Source organism: Loxodonta africana, chromosome 6 (assembly GCF_030014295.1).
Source record: "Loxodonta africana isolate mLoxAfr1 chromosome 6, mLoxAfr1.hap2, whole genome shotgun sequence".
NCBI classification, from domain to species: Eukaryota; Metazoa; Chordata; class Mammalia; order Proboscidea; family Elephantidae; genus Loxodonta; species Loxodonta africana.
The window spans coordinates 129,626,750-129,648,521 of record NC_087347.1 but is presented as its reverse complement, the minus strand read 5'-3'; the positions used below and the strand labels follow the sequence as shown (position 1 = coordinate 129,648,521).

The following is a 21,772-nucleotide window of genomic DNA, read 5'->3' as shown; positions in this document are numbered from 1 at the left end:
GCCAGGTAAGGGGTATAAAGCAAGGGAACAGGCATTGCGCTGCTGTGTAAGAAGAGCAGGGAATGCTTCAGGGCTAGGGTGGCGTTTGAGCAGAGGCCTGAAGGAAGCAAGGGAGCAAGGTGCATGTGTATCTGGGGCAGGAGGTAGTGGCACATGATCCAGATCAAGGGGACTGGCAAGCACAAAGGCTCTGAGGTGAGGATGAAGTGTTGGGTACATATAAAGAAGTGGAAGCCAGCCAGTGGGTGCTGGAGTGGGTGAGCAAGGGGAAGACTGGTAGGAGAGGAGATCAGAGGCAATGGCGGCAGGGAGATGTAGGGTGGGGGGAGAGGAAGTGGCTGTGGGATACAGATCGTGGGGCCATGAAGGGCTCAACCATTGTTTAATGAAGATACAAACTAGTACTAATTGGTAACGCTCTTGGGCTTCTTGAAAATCGTATCCGTTTACCTATTTTAAAATGCACCAGGAAGGAAAATTTTCCTATCCTTAATCAACCATGAGTACAAAAGAACTTGATTCCTATTAATACCTAAATCTCAATGGTTCTGAGTTTTCGCTTATGCAAACGTAGGGAGTCCCACCTCAAAAAAAAAAAAAAATCCTACCTCACCAATTACTTCTAGGAATCCTAAGGGTGTGCACCCGATCCTCTATCAGGTCAAGCTGCTGCACAGGATTCGGTACTGTAGACATTTTTGCCACGAAGATACATAAGTGGCTTCAGGCCCTGATGGTTCTACTGGTGTGCCTCCAGGGGGCGCTCCACTCCTATCACCATCTGAGGAGCCAGGAAGCCACCACTATGCCTCAATGCTGGAGATACCCTCCTGAGAGTTTCTTGCATTCCTCCTGGGTTCTGATGAGGGGGCTGTTCCACAGCAAAACTTTCTGGCTGCAGTGTTACAGCATCCAATGACACAGCTTCTAGTTCACATCCAGTTCTTTCCTCCCCAGGCAGCAAAATTGGCTGGGTCAGGATATACCTGGAAGGGCCTTACTTTACCAGACTAGTCCTTCTTTTAGGGTAAATATGCTCTTGGGGCTCCCAGTGTCTGCAAATGGGCCTGTGCCAGGGCCACCCCGCCAGTCAGACCAAAAACAAAAACAAAAACAAAAAAAACCCGTTGCCATCCAGTTGATTCTGACTCATAGCAACCCTATAGGTCAGAGAACTGCCCCATAAGGTTTCCAAGGAGCAACTGGTGGATTTGAACTGCTGACCTTTTTGGTCAGCAGCTGAGCTCTTAACCACTGCACCATATCAGACAAATCATGAGCAAGGTTCAAGACTGTCGCCCCGAATCCTGGGCCCCAACAAGAAACAGTGGCTGTGATGTCTGAAGACGATATCAGGTAACTAACTACTCACCTGTGCAGCTGAGTCCCAGCACCTCCCCAGCACTGACACACTGAGACTCTTCCTCAGGGTATCAGCTGTATCAGCATCCTAGGGGGTTCCATTTATAACGCAAGGTATGATACATGCAGCTGCAACAGCAAAGCCTGGAAAAGAATGGACACAGGTGCTCATTTCAGATGACAGTGTTACAAGTTTAACAAGATCCAAGGGCAACCTGAGGCTCAACATGAAAACACTAAGCATACATACTTCAAGTCCCAGCAAACAGTGTAAATGAAAGCTTTGAAGGCAGAAAGAATTTTAGATACGTGGGTTGCTTTCTATTTACTGTGTGACTTAGGGCAGCCATTTCACTTTGAACCAATTTTTGTAAAAATTGAGTAGGGTAATGTGAGTAAAGGCCATAGTAAGACCTAACACCTGGTAGGCACAATGTCAGTAATGTACAGAATATTCCTTGTAATGCCATCTATGCCATGAGGTTGCCTTACAAGGTTTTTGTTTTGTTTTGTTTTTGCTTTACAAGGTTTTATTTGGTTGATACAAGATCAATTTCAATCTGAATTCTACTCTAAGGTTAACATTATGCTGAAATTGTTGTATTTGTTTCCTCTTCTTTATTTCCTATTGAGCATCTTTATATTCTCAAGAAACCCTTACATGGTTTTATCTAATTTATAGTTTTTTCTCTGACTTCCTCAAAAACAAAATAGCAGTAACTAGGGAACAGTCAGGGAAATAAAAGCCAAAGAACAAGTCTGAACAATAAAAGCTACCACAAAGTCCACACAGAAAAGATCCACCTGACAAGGGTACTTGAAAAGCATACAGGGTCTGGAGTCAGGAGACTCAGCTTGAACCCTGGCTCTGCTGCTATTCACTAGGTGGGGGTACCCTGGACTCCTTAAGCCACTTTCCTCATCTTTAAATAGGGACAGTACAGTGTTGTAGAACTACATATGACTGATGTAAAAACGCAAAGTGCTATAGAAATAATTAGTTCAACAAATGGAATCATGGATAACCAGATGGACCTGGCCCCTGCCCTCCAGGAGCTTACAGTCTATTTTACATGGCCACCGCTTCCTTCTGACGTGGATCTGAGTAGGCCAGCTCAGTGATACAGATGACTACACGTAGCCCTTCTCAAAAGGCCAGTGTTTACACTGACCTTCTAGCCTCTTCTGTGGGCCTCCTCAGATCTGGTCTGGGGAATTCATTCCATTCCCGCCATCTCTAGTGGAAGGACTTAACTACTTGCCAAAAGCACACAACAGAAAAAGAATTACAAAGGCATCACCCCTCTCTCAGAAGAGCAGGGAAGCATCCCTCTCCTTTCAGGACTCTCCAACGATGGATTTCCCTCACAACAACCAAAACTTTAGGTTTCCTAATTCCCGATCCAATGCCTTTTTAACATGTTATAACGAAACATTTTACAAAGTTATTTTACTTAAAGCCTTTCCCATTGCTCTCTAGTCAAAAAACTCATGGGGTATCTAGCTGCCCTGCAGCCTAATACCCCGGAGTCTCACTGCATTCGTAACTGCAGTTGTACCGGGTAAAGACCATTTCAGGCTCAGCATACCATGCTGTGTAAGAACTCAACTAGTTCTTGGAAGCACAGACCCAAACACTTTTGTTCTGAAGTGAGTGACATTTTTGCTAGTTCTCCTTCAAACTTGGCAATTCCATTTCTACTTTAAAGCAGTAAGATTGTTTTAAAAGAATCTTATGGTAAACCCTTCTGTAAACAATTACTTCCAAGCCTTGGTAAAATCTTTACTGAGTTTGCTTAAAACTGGCATCCTGGTGTAATCCTGTGACATGCACTGCTTTCTTCAAAAGCTGATATAAAGTGCATGTCTCTAGCCTAATAGCACCAAAGTCAGCCAACTTATACTACCTTGCCTCTACAAAAACCCATGTCTTTGTAACATCTATAGTGCATGACTACACTAGGCAACCCTACCTCTGAGGACTTACCTAACATCTCCACAATCCTTTTATACACCCGTAGGTAACATAAAAATTAAAAAAAAAAAATTTTTTTTTATTGACCCAATTCCACACTCAACTCTACCTGTCCCAGTGTCTGATGTTGGAGGACTTCTGTTACTGCACTAGGTCAGGAACACAGGCAGGTAGGTGGGCAGTCAGCTTGGAAACAAGGGCTAATCCAATGCTCTCCAAGTTGTTCAGTACTTCTGAAGTATTGAGCTCTCCCTTTGCCTGCTAGGTCACAATCTCAACAGAAGGTAGTAAATTGCCCCCAGACACCCATCCAGACTTGTTTCCAATCAAGTTGATTATCAGAAGGACTGAAATTACAGGGCTCTCACTATCTTATCTCTGGGATAAAGCCTGAAAGTCTTCAAGTGATTTTGTACCATAACCAAGTGGTCACGTTAGCTGCGTAATATTGGATACATTCTTCTTGGGAGAAATGTGTATCTGGAGATCACAGGGCAAAATATCAGCAAGTTACTCTCAAATGAGTTTCAAAAAATATATATACCTACATGATCAGGAAAGACCAATTGCTAGAAAAGGACATCATGTTTGGTAGAGGGTCAGTGAAAACAAGGGCAACCCTCAATGAGATGGATTGACACAATGGTTCCAAAAATGGACTCAAACACGCCAACGATCACGAAGACGGGGCAAGACCAGGCAACATTTTATTGTTATAGGTTGCAATGAGTATGAGCTGACTCGATGGCAACACACACACACACACACACACACACACACTCTCTTACCATACAAGGTGACAGTAAATGTGGCAAAATGAAAAAATGCCAACACTTGGTAAACATAGGTAAAGGGTATAATAGTGTGTATTTGGGTATTAAAATTTTATCGTAAATTTGAAATATTTTCAAAATTTAAGTTATTTTGGTCAGCCAGGGTTTAGACGCCTTAAAAACATGCACCAAGTATTTTTAAAGATGTAGCACAAGAGACTATCCTTAGCATTTTGACTCCCCAGGTAATACTGCCGTATTACCAGGCACCATCAGTTATACCCTACATAAGTAAGATTTCCAGATAATTGGTGCTTACCCCATTAAACGGCAAAGTGCTATAATAAACCAGCTCTTTGTTAAAAACTGCTACTCATGCCTTTGTTTAGAACATGTGTAAGGCCTTCCACTAGATGGCTGTGCTTTGAGTCATTTCAAGTGTTTTGAGGGTATTTATATAACCAGTGCTCTGGTGGCACAGTCCTTAAAGCACTCAGTTGACAACCATAAGGTTGGCACTTCAAACCCACCAAGAAAGGAACCCATCTGCTTCCTTAAAAGATTTACTGCTTTGGCAATCCTACGGGGCAGTTCTACTATGTCCTATAGGGTCACTACGAGCAGGAATCTACTCAAAGGCAGTGGATTTTCATATAAAGTAAAACCATACCCCTGACAATAATTTAAACTTTTGTTTCCAACTAGGTGGTCAGCTACTACCTTTTAATGCCTTTAGTGCACCTGCCTCTTGCAACTTCACTATCCCATTTGTGTTTCTAAATTTGTTGAAAGTAAGTGTAACGAGGCCCTGAGAGGTTCTCTGATGAGTGACGTGCTTAGTGCGTGAGCATCATGCTGTCTTGGATGTTCAGATGCCTTACGGCCAACAAGATTCTCGTGTTTTTGAAAACTGAGCATGCCAGATACTCTGCCCCCAGTCATGTCCGAGCACACTTTCTATAATTACAGCGATTTAAGGATAAGTTTTCCTGGATTTAGTCATCTTGACCCAGCAGGGATTTATCAAAACCAAATCTTTAAGTCTTCAGAGACTATAAAAAAAAAAAAAGCTCACAAAAGCAGAGCAATGGGAAATAGAGCTATAATTCTTATTTCTACACAGTTGCCCAACTGCTATAAGCAATTCATAAAGTGATTTTCAAATGCATGTGTATTTCCTCGAAGGCAGGATTTCCCAGGCTTTTCTTCATTACTGTCCCCTAAGGAGAAAGCTTAAAAATTTAAATTCATTAATTACAATCAATTAATTAAATTTTTCCCTAAAAAGAAAAATAGTAAGGAATAAAATTTTGTTGGGTTAGATTTTGGAGGGCCACAAACCACTGTAGCATGTATGATTTTTTCAACTCCCAAGAACCAATTTTCACCCCATTGAAAATCTATCTTCGAAGACAATGAAGAGACAGCCCCCCAAAACCAGAGTGGAATTTTATTGTGTAAAGTTTATAGAGCAGTATGACTAGTATTCCTCTGTACAAAGTACACAACAAACAGTTTTAAATACAATTGACAGAAATGCTAGTCCTATGACAACATTTGATACAAGCGGAACCAACCATTTATAGATACACTAAAAAAATTTTAAAATGTCATCTTCTTCCTCCAAAGAGTCTCTCACAGATTTCTTAGAGATGTGGGTCCGTGCCAGGCAAGGTCACAATGGCATTTTATTGCCCTCGATGCTGATTTTCACTGCATGTGCAGACCTGCTTTTTTTCCTGATATCTGTGAACTTTCTCATCTGTTTATCCAGCCGGCTGATACCTTTCTTGGAGGTGCCCTGAAACTAAGAGTGGGGAGAAAAATTAAGGAGCAGTAACTGAAACACACAAATCTAGTTCTGTCCTTCCTCTCCTTCTATCTGAAAGTTAGCTGTCAGAAGAGCTCCTCATGCTGGAATCACCAGAACGTGCTTTGGAGCCCTCAGAACAGCAGTGCTACAGACACTACAAAGCTCCCTCAGTCAAGGGTCATGTTTTTGTTGTCTGTGCCCTATTATTAACCGTGGCTTAGTCCATGGAAACTTCTTGACGAGAGAAAGGGTGAAAAATTAAGATGATGATCCCCCAATCCCATCAGATGGTATTTTTGATGATTTGCTTTTCTTTTCAAAAGACCGTAGCTGGGGTTGACCACCTGACATACGCTTTCAAACAGTGCTGCCAGAAAAGGTCAGGATATTCTAAGGCAAAGGAAAGTCATCTGAGAAAAACCCTTAAGTGTAAGGAGAGAGGTTAGAGAGTTAGTAAAGCAAACCCATATGCGCTGGAGCTCTAAAGCTGCAGACCTTGGCTGAATCCCTACTTTGACTCAGAAGGTTCTATAGCCCTGGGCAAGTCACTGCCCTGGTCTGTACTCCTCACGTAACTCCTAGGAGAAGTAAATGAGGTAATGACGTCAAACTCAAGTACTTCAGCAGGTACAGTGTCAGTGCTCAAAGTTCATACTATTACCATTACTATCACTGTGCAAACAACCAGATTTAAGTTAACTAAGGCTCAACACAAAAACCAATGTGCAAAGAAAATAAAATTAAATTTCTTGATCCAAGGGGCTGATGACTACTTAAAAAGAGAATGTAGAATTTCTGGAAAGGCAGATTTAACCTAATTTAAGATTCAGCATCTCTTCCTACTTGGTCTTTATGTTTAAAGGTTTGATTGTTCAGCTATTTCTTTTATATTTTGAAAAGATCAGATGTCTTGCAAAGATACGGTCTCCAAGAAACCAGCACCTTCTAGAAATGTTGAAAGGTCTGCCATTTATGTCAAAGGCCAGGGTAACTCTTACTTGCCGACTGTGTTAATTTTAAGAATGGTGAGTGGTTAAAGAGAGATGAGTATTTCCAATTCTTCCACCCCAGTGTTTATTACTCAATCACTCTGAAGTTCAATTCACAAGTTCTTTTGAGTCTGGGAGCTTCCAAAGTCTTCTCTCCCACATCTGGACTCAGCCTCCACCCCAGATGGGAGGTCAACCAAGTATTAGGCAGGAAACTATAAGTCATTCTTGAAGAAGATGAATGTTAACCATTCATCCCAGATTTTATTTTCTAGGAACATCCCAACTTCAAACAGTTTTATGTATCAATATAAACTTTTGTCACTAGTACTGAGAATTAGCATAAAAACTTGTCAGATGAGAAAGAACTATGCCACTGACAAACTAACTCCTGGATTCCCCAGATATTCCCAAATATGTGACTTCCTTTCTGACAATGTGCCCTGATTTTCAGTACGTGTGCTCAGTCCACATCTGACACTGTATATGCTTGGATTTCTGCCAACTGCCCAACTCCCAGCAGCTCCCTACACCAGTCTGACTGTTCTGTTTACCCTCAGAAACTGGGACATACCCCGGCCAGCACCAATCTACTCAGTTATGACACTAGTCACTCAGAGCTGGCAGATGCCTAGTTACCCCAAGCCTGAAAACATACAATCATAGTGTGTCAAGCCTAACAAGTCAAATTCCATGATCTCCCCTTCTGATGCATTAACTGTAAGTCATTACTGAACAACAGCCACAAAAGCTGGCTGATTTTAGGAGCAAAAAAGCAGAAACCACCGTGGAATCACTAAACAAATTATTATACGGTCACATGATAGACTATTATGTAGTCATTAAAAATGATGACTTTATAAGGAGGTTTAAAGAGGGAAAATGATCAAAATTATATACAGTATAATTTCAATTATATTTAAGATATAAACAGAAGAAAAGGCAAAACATGTATCAAAACCTACTTTTACATGGTGGGACCATGGGTGAGTTTTTCTCTTTATAACCTCAAATTTTTCTACAATTAAAACCAGAAAAAACTAAATTTGAAGCACTACTGGAAATACATATAAAACATAAAATTGTGAACAGTGGCTACTTAGGAAAGAGTAGCTGCTTTGGGAATGGGGGTTACTATACAGTATTTTATATTTACTTTTGTAATTCCAAAAATAAAGATATTTACAACAAAAAGTTTCCCTTGAAAGCTGTTAATTCCCGATTTTCTTCTTGGACATTATAATTTTTAATAATACTCATTAGTGCCTGTATAATGTGGAAGCCCTGAGTGAACATGCAAAAAGTCTTCCTTTCTACGGAAACAGTGTCAGGTGGTTGAAGTTAGATAAGCAGGCATGTGGCATGGTGGGATCACCTGCCCCAAAACACACCTTCCTTTTTGACAGAGCACTACAGGCCAGACTCAGGCCTAGATCGACAGCAGCACGTTATGATTCTGGGTTGTGCTGGGAGGGAAGGAAAGGCATTCTCCATGAACTCTCCTCTCCTCATGCTGGCCACCTCTTCCCTCCTCCCCACCACCTACCCAGAGGGCTGGACTGGAACCAGCAACACCAGCGGACAGGCACAGTGCTCTTAAGGACACGAGGCGTGTTTCCAAAGTAGAATGGCCACTAAGATTTTGTATTACATTTTCTATGTCACACTGTAGCTCTTAATTCTCAAAAGCAAATGTCGGGAAAGAAAAGTATTCTGAAAGAGAGAGGTAAAAGGAGGGAAGAGACTGAAAAAAGCAGAAGATAAAAAAGAAATGGTAGAGAGATGGATACCAAGATGTGGCCAAGGGCCATGGATATGGGTGAAAAAAGTAAGGGAAAAAACGGAAGGAATTAAAAAAGAGGATATTCTTGACAATGGACTGGTACTCCTCTACCCTTTAATTTCTTCTCAGTAAGTAAGTAAGTGGCTTTGCCCTGACTGTCATTTAACAGTAAACTGGTGGGAAGGTGAGAATGGAGTTGATGGAAATAGCTGCCAAAGCAGGGGTCATGGAGATGCTACTAAAGGAAGGAGCATTCAGGCTCTCTGGGTACGTTACAAAAAAAGCACCATTTTTAATTTCAAAGCTTCGTGGATCAGTAAGTCTGACTTCACGAATGTCCCAAAGTCTTTCTCATTTCTGAGTGGTACTGGATATTTATTAAAACAGATCCATTACACTTGGTAAAGGCTTTACGCAGTGATTCTCAAATGTATGTTTCTGAGCGCTGACAAGAGGAAACGAAGCCACCCCCCTCTTACCATGAAGTCACTAACAGTTTAGTTTATGTGCCTGTAATGGAGATCACCTATGATTCTGGGCCCTAATAAAAGCCTTTTTCATAAAAATATGTACCAGCCAAGAAGACCAGAATGCTTAAGAGAGAAGTAATACTCTTCTAGTCACTAGAGTAAAGATAAATGAAGCAACTTCTGTGTCAATTTCTAAATATTCAAGAGGGCTTGAATGCTACAAAGTGCCTGTTAGAGTCATGGTTTCAGAAACTAGAAGCGGGCCTGGCCCTTTCTGGTTAAGGAAGCGCACACACCACACGTTTCGCTCTGTGACTGTTGACAAAGCACATGCACAGCACATGCTTCCTTGGGGGTACCTCTCTGACACCCCCTGGTAGGGCTAGGCCTATAGGGGCATCCTGTTGCCTTCAATGCTGAACTTGACAGCACGGTGCACTTTGCTGAGTCGTTTCTGCTCTGCAAATCGCCTCTTATGCTTTTCCAATCGGCTTAGGCCCTTTTTAAGGATACCAGACTAGAAAGAGTAGATTGACAGGAGAATAAAAAAAGATTACTGAGAAACACTGAGTAATACTTACAATGATGACACAGGAAATGTCCACCCTAAATATTTCACAACACAATTACTTAACCAGTTGAAGAGAAAAGGAAGGATAGATGTGAGGAAGCAGGTATGTTCTGTGTGTCATGGTTCTAAAAACATGACTGTATCCAAACACTCCAGGCTTCAGGATTCACTTGAAATAGAGGTATTAGTAAGAAGAAACTTCTTGACTTGGTAATTTGCTCTAAGTCTAAAGTAAAGCTCAACAGCAGTGAACTTTAATCTTTCCTTCCTCCTGATTCTGATTTGGCTAGATAAGAGACCCAAAAACAGATCTCTTTAAATCGCATACACCTCAAGCACTGGAAGGGTTATTAAGCATGAAGTACAAAATGAAATAGCAATTTGCATCTAAGATCAACCTTGCTGTTCCCTTTGCTCACTTACCCTGGATGACTCCATTTCCACGTTCCACTTGGGCCTGACAACATAGTCCTTGTTTGAGGGCATCGGGACCCTCGCTCGAGCACAGAATCCAGGATCTCCAGGTCTAAGAGCCCTGAGAAAGGAAAAGGAAAACCATGCTTGTTCCGTAGCCAGCTACAGCTGGGACCGCACCATGCTATTGAGCATTCTTTTGCTCATGCCCATCAGTTCCGCGGCCTACCTGTTTAAACCTCCTCTGCTCTCCCTGGGCCACCCAACCCTCCTTCATGCTGTCTCAGCTGACCTCACCACACTCAGATTACCATACAGATTTCTTAACTTCCTTCCCGAAGAGAACTTCCTCTGCATTTTCACAGACCTTTACACCTCTCCTCGGCTTCAGAGACAGTCAAGCCTTCCTCCCTTTCGAGCATGGCTTGTTCCATCCGGGCTCTGAACACCAATTTCTCCAACCTAGTGGAGTTACTCAGAGGCTCATTTGTGAGGAGAAAAATCAGATAGAGTCACATGAGCCCCCCAAACCCTGTGTATGTTCTGAAGTAGTTTATGTGATTTTGCACGTGCAACTCATGCAGTAACTTTTTGTGTTTTATCTTTAAAACCCTTTTTATTTTGAGCTAATTGTAAATTCGCATGTGGCTGTAAGAAATAATCAGAGATCCTGTGTACCTTTTAACCAGATTCTCCCAATAGCAACAACTTGCAAAACCACAGTACATGACAACCAGGATACTGATGTTCATACAAACCGTCAATAATAGTATTATTTAAATTTCTCCACTTTTACTGGTATTCATTTGTGTGTATTTAGATCTATGCAATTTTATCACGTGTAGGTTATCAACCACCACAATCAAGACACAGAGCAATTCCACGCCACTAGGATTTCTCCTGTTGCCTTTTTATAACCATGTCCACTGCCCTCCCTCGTCCCTAACCCCTGGCAACCGCTAATCCATTCTCCATTTCTGTAATTTTGTCACTTCAATAATGTTATATAAATGAAATCATACAGTATAGAACCTTTTGAGGTTAGCTTTTTTCACTCAGCACCTCAAATCCATCCAAGTTGTTGCATACGTTATTTATTTTATTGCAGCATAGTATTTCATTACTTCTGAAAATCAGCCAACGGAAAACTCTGTGGATGACAACAGTCAGACCCCGTTGAGCATGACGTTGCCATGAGTCGGGGGCGACTCGATGGCAGCTAACAACAATATCCCATAGTACCTACACCACAGTTTGCTTAACCATCCACCTGTTGAAGGACATCTGGGTTGTTCTCAGTGTTTGGCTTTTATGAATAAAGCTGCTATGAGTATCCATGTATAGGTTTTTGCATGAATGTAAGTTTTCATTTCTCTGGGATAAATGGCCAAGTTGCAACTTCTGAGTCATATGGTAGTTACGCATTTAATTTGTAAGAAACTGCCAAACTACTTTCCATATATGCACAAAACTGAGAACTACCATGCCAGGCTAAAGAAGAACAAAAATTAAGTCTCTACGTAACGCCTATGGTTTCAAGGCACTCAACCTTGAACTATCTTCCCTGGTGGTAAACGGAGGGCAGATGTATGTGTGTCCAGGGAGAACTGTTTCTATGGCCTTGCTGGATTTACTCCATTAACATTAAGCATCTCTAACATTCATATACACGCACATATCTTAAGAGATTAACTGGCTAGTTCAAGGAACACTTCTCATAACCCCTGCCTTCCCTGGAAGCTGTCTGTCTCATCATCAAACTTACACATACAGACAACACCCGCTCCCTTCAGCTCATCTCCCATTCTCGTTCTGCAATCTGGGTGCTGTCCTGACTGCCCTCTGCAGCTCTGCCACTGCCCACATCCCCGGCCACTGTCCTCCCCCAGTGTGGCCTCATTTCCTCCTAGGTTATTCTCTAATGCACAGGCCAAACTGGCACACTCGCCTTCACTGGCTCCTCTGCTCGGCCCGTCCCTTTTCAAAGCCCAGTTGTTCACTTAGATTCTTATTATCTTACTTCAACAATCTTTTCTATGGAGAAAGCTATCAAATCTACATTTCTTTGAATTTCAAGTTCTAGATCCATTATAGGACTATCTGGTTAGGCATCTCACATTTAATATGCTCAAAACAGAACTCATTTGTGCCCTCAAATCAACTCCTCCCTGATTTCAGTGACTATGGTTACTAGATTAATATTCTGGTTGGCTTCTTCAACTCTAGCCACTCCCCCTCCTCTAAGTCACCAACTCCCGGCAATTCTGCCTCTGCAATGACATCTCAACTTCTCTCTCCTCCCCACTCCTATTACTGTCTCAATCTAGCTGTTCTCATGCTTCATTGCCTCTGCCCTGCAACCCATCTTAATGATGTCACCAGCACAAGCCTTCCAAATAAAATCTGATGACTTCATGTCCACGCGCTTACGACTTTCTATGGAGCCACAAAGAAAGGTGAAAATTATTCATATTGATTTAAAGCCTTTCCACATCTCCATTTCTTACCTTATCGTCTCATCTCAGGGCTACTAACCCCAACCACTTAGGTCCATCTGCCATTCCTAAAATTGGCCTTGTATGTCTACCCCAGATCTTTGCTTAAGTTCTCTCCTTTACCTATAATTCCTGTACGGATTTAAGCTTTTTGACAGAATGGACTATGTTTAATTTGATTTTGTATTCCCAGAGCCTAGCACAATGCAAGCAGCAACAAAATCTTTATCGAATGAACTATTCCTCAATTTTCCTTATATCCCCCAGAGCAACCAATACAAAGCTTTGTTCATTGCAGACATTCAGTAAATGTTCAATGGAAAAGCACCTCCCGATGTGAATGTAACATTGAACATAACATCATTTCATTTGCTGCTTTCCTTAAAACAAAGCAGTCTAAGAAAAAAAAATTAAAAGGAAAACTTACTTTTCTTCTCCTGTCAACACCTTTTCAAGGTCTCTTCGGGGTGTCTGACCACCAGTGCTGGGATAAAAAGGTAATAAATGAAATATCAGAAATTATAGAACCCTGTAACTAAGAAAGACAAACAAAGAAAACAACCTACCAAATTTAAATATCGAACATACAATGCAATAGCTTCTTTACATTGGATCAGGGAAAATAACTCCTACTCTTTAAAAAGTACCAGTTAGGTTAGTATTTAGTTAGGTTAGTATTTATTTGTCTAACAGGTTTTATGATGATGAACCCTGAACAGTCATATTAGTTAACAAATTAGTGTATTCAATATATTGATACAAGTTGGGTCAGTAATATTTTTTTCCTCCTAGGAATTTGGAAATGGAACTGAAAAATAGAAAGTTGTTTTTTTAAGTGGGTGGAATATAAGGAGCAACCTCTGGAACCGGGAGAGGCCATGTTCATCAATTTGACCAAGTAGGTGAGGGCGGGGGGGGGGGTGAGGGGGTGGAGGTTCTTTACCATATGCTAGCACATTTAAACTAAGAGAATATTACAAACTGGACAGGCATATCGGAGCCCTGGTGGCACACTGGCTTAAAAGCTTGGCTGCTAACCAAAAACTTGGTAGTTTGAGTCCACCAGCTGCTCCTCAGAAACCCCATGGGGCAGTTCTACCCTATCCTATAAGGTTGCTATGAGTCAGAATCGACTCGATGGCAACAGGCTTGGTTTTTTCAGTTAGACAGGTGTGTATCATGCTGAGAGGACAGACAAAATCCTGTCACCCTGCAGATTTCCTAATGTTCATATTTACAAAAAAAGCTGAGCTGTTAGTGCACCAATAACATTTATCCCACTTACTCATACCTGTTCTCTCATACCTGTTCATTCGTCGTCGTTGAGGCATTTGCTCTAGATCTCTCTGCTCTCGTTCTTCTCTTGTCATCCCTTTGTAGTTTGAGGTGAGGCCAAATATAGGCCGAGACCACTCATCTGTGACAATTACAGTTTATAAAGCCACATTCCTCCTGCCTGTCTTTCAAATAACCACACCCTCCAGGCATTTAAAATACGCTTTCTTTAAAGACCCCATGATTTCAGAACCATTTATAGGATAAACAGCATAACATCAATATCGTAACTATGGCTAATTCAGAAAACAGGTGTTAAAAAACCAGTCGAATCACTCACGTAGATTTAAAGAAAGTGACATTTGAGTCACTTTGATATTCAACTAGATGAATTGATATTTCGTAAATACGCCTACATTTCTAATTTACGCTACTGAAAACAGAAAATCTTGCAATTCTTCTACTTTCTTATCCTAACCCAAAACAAGTCGCCTAATTACTTAATTGTCAAAAAGGTATGAATCATTGAAAACCACATTTTGATGGAGGAGGTCTGGAGTCTACTTCACAAAGTCTAAGAAAGCTGCTAAGGTGACCTTGAAAACAAGCACCACATGCACACTGTTTAGTCAGTAAAAGCCCAGAGGTACCAACTGGTATTTTTGTTCTGAAACACAGCTTACTGCTGTACTTGATACATTACAAAAACAATAGAGGATCTTTACAGAGAGAAGACAGGCGTTGCCTATGTTGAATGAAGCAGGAATTCTCAGGGGTCCATGCATCGGTTGAAAGCTACCCCCCCGCCCCGTCACTGGCCCCATCCCTGTTGTAGTAGCCATAGAAATTAGTGCAAATATTCTGGCTAAGTCCAGGGCAAAAACAAAGGTCAAGAACCACTACATTAAAAACATCAAAAGTTTTTTTTTTTTTTACCATTTAATAGGCAGTAAAATGCAGTTACTGATAAGTTCAAAGATGTAATACTTCTCTGGGTCTATAAATCTACATTTCTCTAAAAGTTTCTGACAATCTAAAAAATTCAACAGAAAAGTAATTCTTGTATTCAAATGTAAAAGTTACTTTTCCTACCTAGCCGTGAAGTTTTAAAAATTCCTTTCCAACAGGGAGAGTTGAGGATAATGAAACATACATGGTTTCGTTCTTAAAAGCGAGGTATTTCATAAACAATTTAGCACTTTATTAGATGAATTTCAGTTAGACTCTTCTGGATTTCTTTAGCATCACTAAGAACATACAAAAGGTTACTCGATGAAAGTAACAACAGCAGCGGCAGTGGCAAGTATTTCTTGAATACTATGTGCTAAGCACTGTGATTTAATCTTCACAATAACCCAAACTAAGCACATAGTTATCTCAGTTTTACAAAGGAGGCAGTCAAGGTTTAGTGCTCATATCACTAGCCTAAGGATACACAGTCAGGTAGGCAGGTAGTGGATCAAGATTTGAACTGAGTATAACTGACTCCAGGGCCTGCATTCTAACCCCTCTTCATGCCCTTGATCTATGATTACTTGTTATATTTAATAATTATTGTATTTAATAATTTTACTTGTTATACTTAATAATGCAATAACAACACTGAGGAGCATTTTAGGTCCAAGAGGGAAAAGCTGGTGCCTATAAGAAGTTATTAAAATTTTTTCTATCCCGCTTTACTGATTCATTTTAAATGAACACAGGCAATTAGTTTTTTTATATACACGACTCTATATCGACCTATCATCCATCTACCTACATACACACATAAACACAACAAACAAAAAGCAAGATTTACATACTGATCAATTTCCCTGCCATGTCCTTGTTGGACCTTGACTCCTTGGGGTGTTTATAGAGATACATCACTGCTCGTCCAATTCCGCTATGTTTCAGAGTCTCCTGGCTCACACTAGGTAGCTGGGGAACATAAACACACATATATATATTATTCATTCAGAAGCTAGGAGTCCTGCTTATCTATTCTGGAGGATCTCCGAGACCTCTTTCATGCACGAGAGACCAACAAACAAAAAAATTCCATTTCAGGATCTGTACACATTGAACACAAAGATATGTTGTGTTCACATCAGGAGTTGAGAGTTCAGTATTACCTCTGAGCTGAAGTATAAATGTAAAACCAAACAACATGAAAAAGCGTGAACTAAGCATACTTAGTGGTTGGCAATTTAACACAAGAGTCAGCACAGGCCTTAGAATCAAACAGACCTAAGTCTAAATTCAAGCACAGCCACTTCCTACCTATGTGCCCTTGGACAAGTCACTTAACTTCTCTGAGCCTCAATTTTCCCATCTGTAAAATGGAGACATCTACTTTGCAGGTCTGTTGTGAGTAAATGAACCAACGTGTATATAAATCAATTAGCACAGTGCCTGGCATAAGGAGGTTCCTCAGAAATTCTGACAGAAGTGAAGTACCTGCCCAAGGTGTCCCAGCCACAGAGGCAGTCCAGCTCAAGATTTAAATCCAAGTTTATCTAACTCAGAAGTGGGTATCTTTTCTACTTCAAAAGTTAAGTACTTGCCCAAGGTGTCACAGCCACATTGAGGTGGTCCAGCTCAAGATTCAAAATCAAGTTTATCTAACTTAGAAGTTGGTAACTTTTCTACTTCAAGTGTCTCCCTACGACATGTCTATTACTGTATTATTCTTCTCAGCCAGATACATGATAGCTACTCCAAGATCTTTTATCTTCAGTACTATAGTTACATGAAGTTTTATAAGGCTTTTCCTTTATGCTCATTTTACTAGGTATTTCCCTTCTTTCCAACTGCTCTTCTAGCAGGCTGTAGCAGAGAAAATGTACAAATGCATGGTAAAATACAGAGGCTATGATAGTTAATACAAACCACATTAGATAATTAATGAAGGGCAAACAGTCAGATCAGCGGCTTCTAACCTCTTGCAAAATCTTCAACAGCTCCTCCCGAATCTTCAGAGCTGGCAAACTTCTATCTGGTAGAGGTGAGAGCCATTCTTTGATGGCAGACATCACACCACTATCAATAAACGTTTCTTTCAAGTCCTGCCTGCAATAACAATATTTTTTATTTTTAAAGTGAGGTCTATAAGCTCTGGCTTTTCTTTCATATTTAGTGTCATTTCCAAAAACTGCTTTTAAAGAGTTACTCACGTATATTCAATATTTACTGAGTATCTATTCTGGCATCAAAAGCAGTATGAAATTCAATTCCTATCTTTAAGAAACATACAGACTTGATGGGCGAAGATGACTGATTAAATAACCGTTGGCCAAAATGCAAATTATACAGGACAGGTTAGTGCTGGTATGAACGGTGCAGACAATAACAACAATCAGCTCCATTTATTACAACTCAAAAAAATAATGTTCAGTCTATCAGCACAGTGATTCTCTAATTTTTTCAGGTAATACAGAACTTGGAATTACGCTATTCTTTTCAGGACACTAAGGAGGATACCATTCTCCCGGCAAGAAAAAAAGACAATCACCATGAAACAGTGATATTTTAAATTCCATTTATGGAATTGAATTTATGTCAATTTCATTATGTTAATAGAAAGCATGAAAATATTATATATATGTCATCTGCCACAGTTTTGTCTACTGGGATATAAAAAACTGAATGCCACCTAGTCAATTCTGACTCACGGCGACCCCACAGGACAGAGCAGAACTGCCCCATAGGGTTTCCAAGGAGCAGGTGTTGGATCTGAACTGCCAACCCTTGAGTTAGCAGCCTGAGCGCTTAACCACTGTGCCACCAGGGCCCCCCAAAAATACGGAATGCTTCATGGATTTGCATGTCATCCTTGCGCACGGGCCATGCTATAGGTGGCAATATTCTAGGGGCAGACTTCCCAGACCACTGTGGCTGGCTCACTGATGTCCTAACACATTTCTTCAGCTATCAAAATTAGGTTGTGGTTTGGTTCAAGAGAGCAAAGTTGACAACACTTCAAAGCTCAGGAATATGAGAAAATCAATGAAAGAGCCTGGTAACAAGGAACTATTAAGAAAAGGCATCATTATTCCAGAAGGACCAATGACATAATTTGTGATATTAAAAAAAAAAAAGAGGATCCAAATATGTTAGTTGGTGGCCATATAAACCTTGTACAACACTTGCTTCAAGTTGTGTCTCCCTGGATTTGCTCTGTTCTCTGTCACATTGGGAAAACACATGCAACTTACTAGATTCTAAACAGTTTTACAAAACACAAAATTAGTGATTAAGATTTTTTTTTTCCCATTAATAATTAGTTTGCTATTTGTTCTGATTGCATCAGGCATCAAAGGTTTAAGAAAAATTCGTGAGACAGAAACCTAATTTAGGAAATTCAATCCACTATTATTTTTCTGTGAATTGATAGAAGGCTGTCACTATTTAATATCTCCAGAACACCAGCACATGCTCTGAATACCATTCCATTAAAAGGAAAAAAAAAAAAAATTAACAAAACAAAATACTTACTTCTTAAGGTGCATAACAACAGTAGGTAACAAAGTTAATTTTTTTAGTGCTGGCTTTTTTTGATTGTTCAACTGCCTGTCTTCCTATCAAGAAAGAAAAAGAGAAAAAGTTTTTTTTTTTTTTTTTTTTAAACAGCAGTACTATTTGTTAATAGTGAATTATAATCACTATAATTCTAAACCCTTAAAATGAAATCAGCAGTTTCTCAGAGAAACTACAATTTTTCCTACAAGAAATAATAATTAAAGGATGGATTTTTCACAAAGCTCCAAATTCTGAATCTGTGTTGCTCAAGCCCCAAAAAACTATTAGAATTACTACCTTTAACAATTACCAGTTGAGAGGAACGCTTTTCATTTAAAGTATTGGTATAACTACCAAGCTTTCAAAGAATCTATTCAAGGTACAAATTACAGCCAGGGAAATTTGGTTTGTATCAGGAATACTTTTTCAACTGGGAGGCTTATACGATAGTGGGATATATTATCAATGAAGGGTTACAGTATCTAGCTGAGTATTTTTTCCCTAATTTTTTAGTTATGGAAAATTTCAAGTACACACAGAATTAGAACACAGAATAATGTACCCCTGTTACATACCCACCACCCAGTTTCACCAATTAGCCACCCGCGGCCGGTCTTATTTTAGCTATCTAACTACTCTTCCTTCTACTCTTGAATTATTTTGAAACAAATTCTAGACACATATCATGGAATCCTTAAATACTTCAGTAAGTACTTCTAAAAGATCAGGACATATTTTTAAAACATAGAACTTGGCCAATTTTTACAATTTCGGGAGACTTAAAAAGTTCAGAGTTAAATTAGTCCCTTGACAGAAGGCAAGAGAATAACCTATGAGTTTATAGCACCTTTTATAAATGAAGAAACATAAAATTTTATGCTAAACTGTCCAGAACCAAGAGAGCAAAACCAGTCCCCTGTGAAACTGTCAAAGCCAGTGAACTAAATTTATTATACTTAATACATACTCTTCTCACATTTTTCTAAACCTGCAACTACAAATTAAAATTACTTCCATGTTTAAAATTTAGAAAAGTAAATGCTTTTTCACAAAAAGCAAAGTATCTTAAACATAGCTTAAGCAGGAGTTAAGCTAAAAGAAGAAGAAAAAAAAAAGCCATCCAACCAACTATGTGAGGGAAAGAAAAGCTGGACCCAGAAGTGGACCCATCTAACCTCAGCAGCTTCGTTCATCTTGACGATCATGGCACTCACAACGTCGTCTGCATCACTAATAAAGGTGCCACCGTCACGGTTGCGTCTGCGCTTGCCACTCAAGCTCTTCTTCCGCTGCAGCATCATCTCGAAATCTGACAGAAAGTCCATACTAAGCAGCAACACAAAAACAAGTTGAAAAGACCTAAATACAAGTTCCCCTTTATATAAACATTTACCTTTATCGCAGTTAAGAATCACCGACTTTTTAAATTCTAACTAATGAAAGTGCGAGTACCTGTGTTGTTGTTACTGTCAAGTCAGCTCTGACTCACGGTGATCTTATATACAACAGAACAAAATGTTGTCTGGTCATGCACCATCTTTGTCCGTTGCTGTGGGTACTGTCAATCCATCTCATTGAGGGTCTCCTTTGTTTTCGCTGAACCTCTACTCTACTTGACCAAACGTGAGGTCTTTTTCTAGCGATTGGTCTTTTCTGATGTGTTCAAAGTAAGCAAGATGAATTCTTGCCATCCTTGCTTCCAGGGAGCACTCTGGCTGTATTTCTTCTAAGGCCGGCTTGTTCGTTCTTCTGGTAGTCCGTGGCATGTTAAATATTCTTCACTGACAAGACAATTCAAACGCATCCGTTCTTCTTCTGTTCTTTTTTCACTGTCCAGGCTTCACGTGCACATGAGGTGTTTAAATAGACCATGGCTTGGGTCGGGCACACTATAGTCCTAAGAGTGACATCTTTGCTTTTTAAAACTTTAAAGCTCTTTAGCAGCAGATTTGCCCAATGCAATAACACATCATTTAATTTCTTAACCGCTGCTTCCATGGATGCTGAATGTTGATCTCAGTAGAATGAAATCACTTACAACTTCAATTTTTTCTACATTAATCATGTTGTTTATCGGTCTGAAGGTGTGAATTTTCATTTTCTTCACATTCAGGTATAATCCATACTGAAGACTGGAGTCTCTGACCTTCATCAGTAAGTGCTTCAAGTCGTCTTCATGTTCAGCAAAGAAGGCTGTGTCACCTAGGTATCACAGGTTGTTAATGAGTCTTGCTCCAATCCTGATGCTGCATTTTTTCTTCATATAGTCCAGCTTCTTGGATTATGTCTTCAGCATACAGACTGAATAATTACGGTGAAAGGATACAACCCTGCCACACACCTTTTCCAATTTTAAACCATGCAGTATCCCCTTGTACTATGTGAATGACTGCTTCTTGATCCATGTAGATTCCACATGAGCACAATTAGTGTTCTGGAATTCCCATTCTTCATAAAGTTATCCATAAATTTGTTATGATTCACACAACTGAATGACTTCACACAGTTCATAAAACACAGGTCATCATCTTTCTCTATTCTGCTTTTGGCCAAGGTACACCTGAAATCAACCAACGACAACCCTCCTTCCACGTCCTCTTCTGAAGCCGTCTTCAACTTCTGGAGGTTCTGTTCTGATGTGCGACGGGAGTCGTTTTTTAAATTACATTCAGCTATATTTTGCTAGCACATGTTTTTAATGCTATTGTTCAGTAATTTCCTCAGTCTGTTCGATCACCTTTTTTGGAACTGGCTTGAATATGGATCTCTTTCAGTTAGCTGGCCAGGTAGTTGCCTTCCAAATTTCTTAATATAAGTGCTTCTAGTGCTGCATCCATTTGTTAAAGCATCTCAATTGGTATTCTTGCAATTCCTGGAGCCCTGTTTTTCGCCAATGCCTTCAACGTAGCTTGAACTTCTTCCTTCAGTAACAGTCATCCTTGATCATATGCTACCTCCTAAAATGGTTGAACATCAATCAGTTCTTTTTGGTAAAGTGACTCTGTGTATTCCTCCCATCTTCATCATTCGATTTTTTGCCCACAGAAACCTTCAGTAATGCAACTTGAGGCCTGAGTTTTATCAAGCCTCAAGTACTTCCCTTTTGGTTTTCTAACTCTAGGTCTTTGTATGTTTCATCATAATACTTTACTTTGTCTTCTTGAACCACACTTTGAAATCTTCTGTTCAGCTCTTTTACTTGATTTCTTCTAATCCCTTTAACTATTCTGTGCTTAAAAGCAAGTTTCAGAGTCACTTCTGCAACCATTTGGTCTTTTCCTTCTTCCTATCTTTTTAACGATCCTTAGTTTCTTCATGTATGATGCCCTCTATGTATGATGCCCTGTGTCTT

At 40.1% G+C, this 21,772-nt stretch overlaps 1 protein-coding gene across 7 annotated transcripts in view; it reads right to left on the bottom strand.

Moving 5' to 3' along the window:
* Positions 1-606: 606 nt before the first annotated feature.
* The window catches only part of IWS1 (interacts with SUPT6H, CTD assembly factor 1), a 41,175-nt gene continuing 20,009 nt past the window's right edge, over positions 607-21,772 (bottom strand). For 2 of the 7 annotated variants that reach the window (XM_064287342.1, XM_023556088.2), the window contains exons 6-13: positions 19,596-19,746; positions 18,397-18,479; positions 16,842-16,971; positions 15,723-15,840; positions 13,951-14,062; positions 13,073-13,129; positions 10,160-10,271; positions 732-5,917 (exon numbers count right to left, since the gene is read on the bottom strand). In XM_064287342.1, the coding sequence (XP_064143412.1) occupies positions 5,786-5,917; positions 10,160-10,271; positions 13,073-13,129; positions 13,951-14,062; positions 15,723-15,840; positions 16,842-16,971; positions 18,397-18,479; positions 19,596-19,746 (895 nt within the window). In that variant the 3' untranslated portion in view covers positions 732-5,785. The other 5 variants (XM_064287343.1, XM_064287340.1, XM_064287341.1 and 2 more) reach the window with 5 other exon arrangements.